The 10653-nt window shown below is 40.6% G+C and overlaps 1 protein-coding gene across 1 annotated transcript; it reads left to right on the forward strand.

Moving 5' to 3' along the window:
• The first annotated feature begins 332 nt into the window (after positions 1-332).
• On the forward strand, positions 333-3844 carry MGP (matrix Gla protein). Its single transcript, NM_174707.3, is given in 4 exon segments — positions 333-419; positions 1903-1935; positions 2795-2870; positions 3468-3844. Coding segments are annotated over 4 exon segments (312 nt in total). The 5' UTR covers positions 333-358; the 3' UTR covers positions 3610-3844.
• Positions 3845-10653: the final 6809 nt, after the last annotated feature.

A 10653-nucleotide genomic window follows, 5' to 3' on the forward strand; every position in this document is an offset into this window, starting at 1 on the left:
GCAAACACGTGTTTGTGGCAACTCCCTTCTCTGTGGACCTGAGCCCAGGTCTGACCCAAACATAGGGCAGCCACAACTTGTGTACCAGGGCAGTATCCTGCCATACAAGTCAGGTCCAGGAGTGAGGGAAAACTGCCCACCCGGAGTAGATAATATCTGGAAGGAATGAGTATTTGGGAAAAGTCCCAGTGCTCATTGAATGCCAACCAGTCTCCACCTTCTCCGGCCCCCTCCCACTGGTTCCACCCCTTTCAGCTGCTCTGATTCTTATAAAAACCCCACAGCCTTTCACCAACAGCCTGTAGTTGTCTCTCCCCACTGCTGCTCCAGGAGACGGTGCGAGTGACCCGGAGACACCATGAAGAGCCTGCTCCTTCTCTCCATCCTGGCTGCCTTGGCCGTGGCAGCTCTGTGTTATGGTGAGAACTTTCTCCTGCTCTCTCTCTGTTTTTGTTTTTTTCTTTTCTGCCTCTGACTTCAGTTTTCATTGATTTTTTCCTCTCCCTCCTTCTCTTCTTTCCTTTTTGCTCTTATAATCTTAGAGGACCATGAATTTGACATTTCCCAAGTCCTTTGAGCACTGATCTGCTCCATCAAGTCTTTTTTTTTTTTTTTTTCATCATATTTTTTACCTCTTCAATATCCAGACTCTTGTATGTAACTTAACAGACAAGTTCTTTCTATGGTAAGTTGCTCTATACCTGGAAACTTTGCTATTTCAGGGAAAAAAAAAAAGATATCAACTCTAACTCTCCAGCCCCTAAGCTCTCATTTAAACAAATAAGGATGTTTATTTTGACTTTGGTTACAATTGGTTAAGGGTACTGGTTGAATCACTTACCTTTAAGAAAACCAGTTTTCACTCGAAGTGATATGTATGGCCTTCTTTAGGAGAAGAACAATCTCATGAAGTTAACATTTTTTTTAGTGAATGAATTTAAAAAAAAGTTTTACATTTAAAGAATCTCAGAGAAAAATCACTTTCTTAGTTTATATTGTTAAAAGACCAATTTTGCCTGGTTCTCTGTGTTGTTAAATATATGTGTGTCTGTTCAAAGCTAATGAAAAGAAATCTCAGGCAACATGATTTAGGTCATTCAGTCTTTTGGTTCAATTATGTGGATATTCTAGGTTTCCTTGAGCCTCAATTATATTAACAGCTATCTGTAGTTTACTCCTTAGTCTTGAAATTATTCGCCAGTTTTCTGTATCAGAGTATTTGGTTTTTCACCTTCTTTTTAACTTTTCAAGCACACTCATATGCTTATAACTATGAGTTTCTTATTGCCAAATTTACCTGCTTTGCCTAGGAGAATGGGAGAAAGAAGAAATCTTTTCCTTCGGCATCGTCTCAGTTCTTTCTCTGACCTGGCATCGTGCCCAATGTGAGATGTCAGCTGAAGCCAGTGGTTTCTGTGGCTGTCAGTTTAACACAGGTTCTTAAGAGGCTTTCAGAACCTCTTAGGAACCTGTCGTGGAGAAGCCTGGCCAAGCCATCTGCCCAGCCTGCCTGGAGAGTCTTGCCTGTCTCCTCAATATTATGTCCCTTCCTTGATTTCAGGTCCCAAATTAAATCAAGGAAGGCTCCCTGGAGACTTACATGCAGCACTTAAATTATTTTACCAGCATAAAGACTTCATAACTCTTAGAAAATTTTAGCTTAAACCAGGGCCACTGGCTCCTTTAACACCAGAAAAACTAAAAAGTAGATGTATCCCAGCAAGAACAGAGCTAGAGAAACAGCTCATAAATCCTAAATGCCTGAAATTTGTAATAACCACACTGCCAAATATACTCCTCCCATCTTTTTGACTCTTCCCTTCCCTTCCTTCCCTATATTTAAACTCCTGTGGTCTGTAAAAAGTAACAATAAAGTGAATCTTTTTTTTTTTTTTATTCCAGAATCTCACGAAAGCCTGGAATCCTATGAAATCAGTAAGTAAATATTTGAATTCCTTATTGGAATCTCAGGTATTGAAGAATCTCCTAATTCTTAAAAAGACAAAATGATAATACCCATAACAGAGAGGAAAAAGAGGATATCTTTTGGAAAAGTAAAGTAAATTTTAAAAGTCAATGACTATAAAAAAAATCACCAGATGAGCAATTTTTAAATTTGTAAGATGGCAAGTATGCTTTCGACATACTTACGAACCATAAAATCTCATTTGGAAATTTCAAGTTGGCACCACAACAACCACACAGATGGAAAATGAGGACTAGTGACAAATGACAAAGTACAGGCTTGGCGGCCAAGTCAGCTGGGAGACCACACACATCAGCATTCTGCTGGACACTATTGAATATAAATATAAATACTTATAAAGACTGAGTAGAGAAATAAATACCATGCTTATCTTTAATGTGTTTATGGTTTTATGATGTTTAAACTGTTCATTTACTGAAAATCTAAAATTATGTTTTAAGGCCTCAGGACAAAGAGGATTTCTCCTTATAGGAATGAAAAATACACTCGAGTAGAAATACCAAAATCGAGAAAGGCAAAATGACGACCCAAAGCAAAATAAACAAGCAAGGTCTATAGTAGCCTGTGTGCCAAGTCTCTAGTAACCCACATGTAGGTTATTAATTTCTTTGGATCAGGCAGTTTATGAAATTTGCTTTATCTCCCCCTTTACTCTTCATAGTTATGAAACTATGAAACTAATTTTCATAGTTACATGAAATACACAAATGAATGAGTGAGCTTTCAAATATATTTGTGTCAGAGAATACTCACAGAAATATTATCAATGACCGATTGCCTAAAACTCCACCTATTTTCTGTTTTAAGATCCCTTCATTAACAGGAGAAACGCTAACAGCTTTATATCACCACAACAGAGATGGAGAGCAAAAGCCCAAGAGAGGTAGGTGATGACACGTGATGGGGGAGATCATTATTCCCAGATCTGAATGGAGGGAGAAATGGATTTTTTTTTTTCGATAATATGTATTATTTCTAAGCATATTCCAAAATCAAAGAATTTAAAAACAATGTAGAAAACCAACTGAATTTCTAGAAGACTATTTTGTGAAAGGCCCAGAAAGGAGAGGGAGGGAGGAGGTAAAGGAGGAAAGACAGAAAATTTCTGTTTTTATTGAAAAAGAAAATTCCCCCTCTTTCACCTTTCCTCCTTGTTCTGTAAATATCTCTTCATCTTGGGGGAATCCCTGGTGGCTCAGACTGTAAAGAATCCACCTGCAGTGACGGAGACCTGGGTTCGATTCCTGAGTCAGGAAGATCCCCTGGAGAAGGGAATGGCTACCCACTCCAGTATTCTTGCCTGGAAAATTCCATGGACAGAGGAACCTGGCTGGCTACAGTGCATGGGGTCACAAAGAGACACACCCGATCCACTAACACTATGGGATCTCTCTACGGTATTTTCGCATTCTTTTTTTCTTACTTCTCCACTTCCTTTACGCCTCTCAATTTGGGCTTTTTTTTTTTTCTCACTTTCTAGAATCCGAGAACTCAACAAGCCTCAATACGAGCTCAACCGGGAAGCTTGTGATGACTTCAAACTTTGCGAACGCTATGCCATGGTGTATGGATACAATGCTGCCTACGACCGTTATTTCCGGCAGCGCCGAGGGGCCAAATGAGACTGGACAAAAGTCTCTTTCCAGAGCCTGGTGCCTGGTTTTGTATTCCCTTGCAGTAGCATTACTGAACTATATAGAAACATATGAATCGCTTAATTGTTCCTTAAACGTTCTTGTCTGGCTGCATCCCTCTTTCCTGCCCACAGGTTGAAAAGTAATGAATATGAAACGAAGTGAAGGTCAAGGGGGAATTAAGATGTGTGATTCTTCCATAATAAACTTCTGGTTGGATACTTACGTTTTGAGTCTGATTTCTTCTGGGAAAATACTGAGATATTTCAATCAAGGCCCACCTAGCCCAGAACAGGAGACTCTGTTAACCGTGTTCTAATGCTGATCAGTGCACAGGAAAACTAACCTTAGAAGACACTTGCCCGGCTGTAGTTTGTCTAGATTCTCTCTACCTCGGGATCAGTGAATGGCTGCTTCTTATTATGTGTTTTCCAGGGTTTTCAAATATCATAGATGATCGACCATATGATTTTCCTGCTCCCAAGATTTAAATGGCTCCTAAATTCCTTCTGTGTGGTTTCTAGATTCTGTACCCTGGCTCATCACCCTTATCTTAATATTATCATATCCTAAGAGGCTATGGTTTTGACTCTTACTGGAACCAAAAAAATATGTGTGCTTCCAAAACAACTCAACATTTTTAGAGGATTTGAACCCGGATTTTGGAGCCATACAAAATACTAGAGCTCCCTTCAATCTCATTTGCCAATGAGGAGGCTGCAGAGTCTCCTGCTTGGTAATTAGGGACAAAATCCAGGATTTCTCAATCCCCATTCAGACCTTGTTCTTCTCTGCCCTGAGAACTAGTTCATGTCCATCTCTACATCCATTCCTTCCGATAGGCCCACTGCCTTCATAGCTTTAGTGCAGTATCTTTCTAAGCCTTCAAAACCCAGCTTAAGATTAAAGCACTTTATGAAATCTATAATGGTTAAATCCACCCAGTTCCCATCACAGTACTCAAGCCAGCATCCAGCCCCCCAAGATTCATATAGAGTCACTTTGCTGTAGAGCAGTGATTGGCACAACATTGTAAATCAACTGTATTTCATGTTGAGAATGCATGTATATAAAGATTCAAGTATAATGGTATTGTTCAATTCGTATTTTGATTAAATTTCTTTTTATGTATATTTGTCTAACATTATGGTAAATTCTTGGAGGGTAGGCACTGTAACTGCAATTTCTTTTCTCTCTATAACCTTGTTGCTATGTTCTGGCTGTAAAGGGTAATTCAATGAAAGCAGAAAAAAACAGACTGACAGTCATGGGGAGTGATCAGCCAATTCTGAAACTGATTCATCACAATAATGTGTTGTATAATTTCAACTATCATCATATTAATATAGTGATGGGTGTTTTACAATTTTCTAACCTTTTTTGCAAGCTCTAATTCATTAGATCTTAGAACAAAACAGAAAATAAGTAATATTAGATGGTAAAATTGAAACTCAAAGGGGTAACTTTCTGAAGATACTGTAGTAAATGCATGTTGGTGTGCTCTGGTCTGTTTTTCTTGTTCTGGGGTTTATTGAATTCTTGAAATGCATTGGATTTAGAAAATTTTCAGCCATTATTTCTTCAAATATTTTCACTCCTTCACTCCTCCTTTGGAGATTGCAGTGATAAGCACATTAATCACTGGCAGTTTTTCCATAGCTCCAACAAATCATTTTCATTTTTATAAGTTGTTTTTTCTTTACTGTTTCATTTTTATGGTTTCTTTTAATGTATCTATAACCTTACCAACTTTTTATTCAGCAATGTATAATTTACTGTTAATCCAATTGAATGTATTTTTCATCTGTCATTATAGTTTTCATCTCTAGAAGTTTGGTATAGGTGTTTTAATATTCTCCATGTCTCAACTTTTTTTCACATATTGGATACAGTTTTGGTGACTATTTGCTTCCCTGATGACTCAGTGGTAAAGAATCCACCGGCCAATGCAAGAGACAAGAGTTCAATCCTTGGGTTGGGAAGATCTCCTGGAGAAGGAAATGGCAGCCCACTCCATTGTTCTTGCCTGGAGAATCCCATGGATAGAGGAGCCTGGTGGGCTACAGTCCATTGGGTCACAAAGAGTCAGACACAACTGAAGTGACTTAGCATGCACACACTAATTTCCAAGTCTTAAAGTTCCAGGAACCAGATCTATAACCATCATTCAGATAATAAAGTGGGGACCCAAGGTCCTTAAGTGCCAGAACTCTTATATATTATACAACATTAAATTAATAGTTTTTGAGCTGGCAAGGAGCTCAGCAATAACCTAATTCAACTCCTTCCTTTTAACTGAGTAATTTGAGAGCTAAGAGACTAAATGACTATTCCAAGGACAGGTAATTCTATCCTCTTAAGAAATTTGCTTGTATTGACCTCATAAAAATCTAAGCCCTTAAGTCAATTTTTAAAGGGTTATAAACAAATGGTCTATATATTTGTATCAATCTCCAACTGGTCACACTTCCCCATCTGATAAAGCTATTTTTAATGTAATTTCCACCTCAGTCAGAATTCTATCTATGTTCTCAGTTCCATTTCTTTTTTGGTATATTCTGGTATATTTTGGTATATTCCAGAGCTAAGACAGATAAAGTGATAGCTCACAGGTTTTACTATTTCCCTTTCATGATCTTGGTAAGTCCTTTCATGGGAGTAGTAAATCCTGGGAACCAAAGAGTGTTTAAACACAGACAAGATATTCTGCTCCCATCCCATAAAAGCAATTTAGCATTTTAGCATAGCATTTGAGAATTATAAAAACTACGGAACTGGGTCTTCCACTTCCACCACTTGGAAATGTGAAATTCTCCTTTAATTCATCTTGCTGTACTTCAGTTTCCTTATGTCAAATAAGATGATTCTAGTTCCCACCTTAGAGTTGTAAATATTAAATAAACAAATATATGTAAAATGCCTGAAATACTGCCTAGCATAGAGTAAGTCCTAATAAGTGGTAAGCATTTCTTCTGTTATTTTTTATTGTACTATTGCTATTACTATAAAGCACCATACTCTGGATCTTAAGAAATGACAAGACAATTCGTCTTTGGAGAGTCTCATTTATATCTTGAAGGCAGTTATAACAAAAGACCATTGGTAGCACTGGCCAGCTTGTACCCACACCATTCTCCCTCTCTTCTACCTATGCTGACAAAACATGCAGTTTCAGAAGATCAAGACAGGATTTAGGGAAAACGTATGATCTTAGCTTTCATGCTCAACTAGGCTTGGGATTCTTATAGCCACACTTTTGCATCATAATAAAATAATAAAATATCCACAATAGAATGGAGTTAAACGTAAATACTTACATAGTAGCAGTATGTTCAACATTATTTTCATTCATCAGTTCAGTTCAGTCGCTCAGTTGTGTCCAACTCTGTGACCCCACAGACTGTAGCACACCAGGCCTCCCTGTCCATCACCAACTCCAGGAGTTTACTCAAACTCATGTCCATTGAGTCGGTGATGCCATCCAACCATCTCATCCTCTGTTGTCCCCTTCTCCTCACTCCTTCAATCTTTCCCAGCATCAGGGTCTTTTCAAATGAGTCAGCTCTTCGCATCAGGTGGCCAAGGTATTGGAGTTTCAGTTTCAACATCAGTCCTTCCAATGAATATTCAGGACTGATTTCCTTTAGGATGGACTGGTTGGATCTCCTTGCAGTCCAAGGGACTCTCAACAGTCTTCTCCAACACCAGAGTTCAAAAGCATAAATTCTTCGGCACTCAGCTTTCTTTATAGTCCAACTCTCACATCCATACATGACTACTAGAAAAATCATAGCCTTGACTAGACAGGCCTTTGTTGGCAAAGTAATGTCTCTGCTTTTTAATATGCTGTCTAGGTTGGTCATAACTTTTCTTCCAAAGAGTAAGCATCTTTTAATTTTCATTCATACATCTACCTTTACAATAATAGAAATCTGCAAGTAATATTGTTGTTCTACTCTGAATTTTTGAGCACCATGATTATCCATCATTAATAGACTTTCCTTCAACTTCTCCATCTTACTGCTTCTGGCTTAGTCTTTTGTCACATTGTAACAGATCAGGATGAGCTCAGCCCTTAGGAGGTGGCCATTGCTGTGCCTCATTACTCTGCTCCCTGTCACTAGGCAATAGGTCTTGCTCAGCCATTGTTCAGGTGCCTCAGTGGGACCCTCCCACAAGCAACCAACTGTAATGAGTGGCCATTAGCTGTCCTGCTCAGGTTTTGGTCAGTATTGCAGTGGGGCCTGCCCACTGGTAACGGTCAATGAGGAACAACTGGGGAAACGACTCAGTCAAGGGTCAGTGGTGTGGTGGTCATCAGGTGGAAAGTAAGTTAAGAGGCAAATTCAGGCCTTCTCCTGGAGGCCTTCCAGCTCACCCAGCCTTGGGCCAGTGGGTAAGCCGGGGGGCCTGGGGAACAGACTGGGGACTACATCCTGGGGGCTCCAGAGCCCTGACTAAGGCCCTCCACTAGCCTTGAGGAGTGGTGAACCTCTCCCCCATCCCTGTCTCTGTGACCTTCTAGCAGTGGCCGTCTGTCTGGGTCGCAGTTTTTGAGACCTGGTCTCCCCATTTGTGCAGCTTGAGGAGACTGAGGGGCAGTTGGATGCCTGGCTCCCTCAAAGATGACAGCTGGGCAGGATGTGGGAACCTGGCCCTGAAGGAGCTGCCAGCTAAGATCTGCCTCTTAACCAGGACTGGGACCTTGGAGTGTGAGAGTTGTGCCTTGGGGCTTTGCACTTTCTGGTCAGGACAGAGAATAACATTCATCTGGTAGAGATTTACAGGAACATCGTCACTTGACCATGACCAGACCTCAAGAAAAAAGGACCTGACACCGAGAAGTCTGCAACAACTAACCATGCCCATCCCTCATCTTTGCCTTTAAAGGGACTTTCTGAAAGCTTTCAGTAACTTTGGGGTTCTTAGGGCATGAGCCAACCATCTCCTTGTATGAATCTGAAATAAACCTCTCTGTTCCAAACTCTAATGTTTAGTATTGATGGGCCTCACTGTGCCTTTGAACACACAGGCTTGTGATTTCGGTAACAATATTACAGATTCTTTACTGTCTGAGCCACCAGGGAAGCCCTTACAGAACTCTAATGAGAATAAATTCTTTGTTGTTGTTAATTTATTTATTACTTATTTTTGGCAGCGCTGGGTTGTCATTGGATGTAGCACACGGTCTTTCTCTACTTGTGGAGAGCAGGGGCTACTCTTTGCTGTGGTTCACAGTCTTGCTCAGGCTCAGTAGTTGTGGCCCACAGGCTTACTTACCCTGTAGCATGTGGGATCTCCCTAGACCAGGGGTCAAACCATGTCCCCTGCATTGGCAGGTGGATTCTTTATCACTGGGGGCACCAAGGAAGTTCAAATGAGAGTAAATTTTACCTCAAGTTCATTTTGATTTGAAATTCTGAAACATTGCCTAGATTGCCTCTGAGTTCTCATTTGTGAAGTAGGGTCCAATTTCATCCTAGATGGTCCTTCTCTGAAACCCAGACATTGTTATCTCTCTGACCATCACCATCTTCCATGCCCCCTCCCCCAGTAAAAATCCCTGACAATTGAAATTAATTCAGAATTAATATATTAGTCTACTCTGCTTTTTCTAAAAGAATGGGAAACCTGTATTGGGAAAGTGTTAAACACCGTAAACCAACAAGCATTTTATACTGGTGGGTCTTCAATAGGAAGAATACATGGATCTGAGAACTGAGGTCTAAAAGCAAAAGTGGCTCCATTATATTTTTTAATCCACATGAGGAATTTGTTTTCTATCCTTAAAATTCTAATATCTGTGAGCCTGGAGATCCTGGTTCATATGGAGAGAACAATTCCACCATGGATGTTGGAAGAGTCCTACTTAAGCTCCGGCTAGTCCTAGAGCAGGCCTTGGAGTGGGCGAGCTTCGGTAGCTGCAGCCTGTGGGCTCAGTAGTTGTGCCATGTGGACTCTTCCCATACCAGGGATCAAACTTGTGTCCCTGGGGTTTCCCTGGTGGCTCAGTGGCAAAGAATCCACCTGCCACCTCAGGAGACATGGGTTCCATCCCTGACTCAGGAAGATCCCACAGGCCATGGAGCAATTAAGCACCTGCGCCACAGCCATAACTATTGAGCCTGTGCTCCAGATCCCAGGAGCCGCAACTACGAGAGCCCCTGCTCCACAACAAGAGCAGCCGCCGCGATGAGAAGCCTGAGCATCACAGCCTGAGAGTAGCCCCCTCTCTGCAACTAGAGAAAAGCCTGTGCAGCAACGAAGACCCAGCCAGCCAAAAACAAAAAATACATGAAGTCAGGAAAATCCCTTGGAGATGGAAATGGCAACCCACTCCAGTATTCTTGCCTGGGAAATCCCATGGACAGAGGATCCTGGTGGACTACAGTCCAGGGGGTCGCAAAGAGTCAGACATGACTTAGCAACTAAATAACCATCACCGTTAAAAGAAAAAAGAATCTGTGTGTCCTGCATTGGCAGGTTGATTCTTATCCATTGCACCACCAGGGTAGTCTCACTTCTTTCTTATCTCCCCTTCTCCTGCTGCTTCAGTGTTAAAGAGTCAGAATGTGTCATGGCTCAGTTGGTCAGTTTATGAATACATGTACACACACACACACACACATATATAAAGCAGAGGTAGGACATGGAAAGCTTTTGATGGGATCTAAATTCATCCTAGGATTGAAATTGACCCCAATTTTTCTGAATTTAAAATGTAGCTCCCCACCACCCATCACATTGTGAGACTACATTGAGATTCATCTGTTAATTTCTTTAGAGAAATAAACTGGGTGACCTGTTGGGGGTTTTTTCCATCTCTCATTTCTGTGAATTCAGGCATTGAAAGCTAACCAACAAACATGAAAGCCAGAAACATAAGTCATCTGGGGTTGTTAAAACATGAGGTTAAGCTTTGAAAATACTGTTCAAGAAATGCGCCCTTTTCTCTGTTTAATACAGGAGATTTTTATGGTGTTTGCCTAGAAACACTCTGATTCCTTTCCTTTGGATAAAGCAATATACAAA

The sequence above is a fragment of the Bos taurus genome, chromosome 5 (assembly GCF_002263795.3).
Source record: "Bos taurus isolate L1 Dominette 01449 registration number 42190680 breed Hereford chromosome 5, ARS-UCD2.0, whole genome shotgun sequence".
Lineage (NCBI taxonomy): Eukaryota > Metazoa > Chordata > Mammalia > Artiodactyla > Bovidae > Bos > Bos taurus.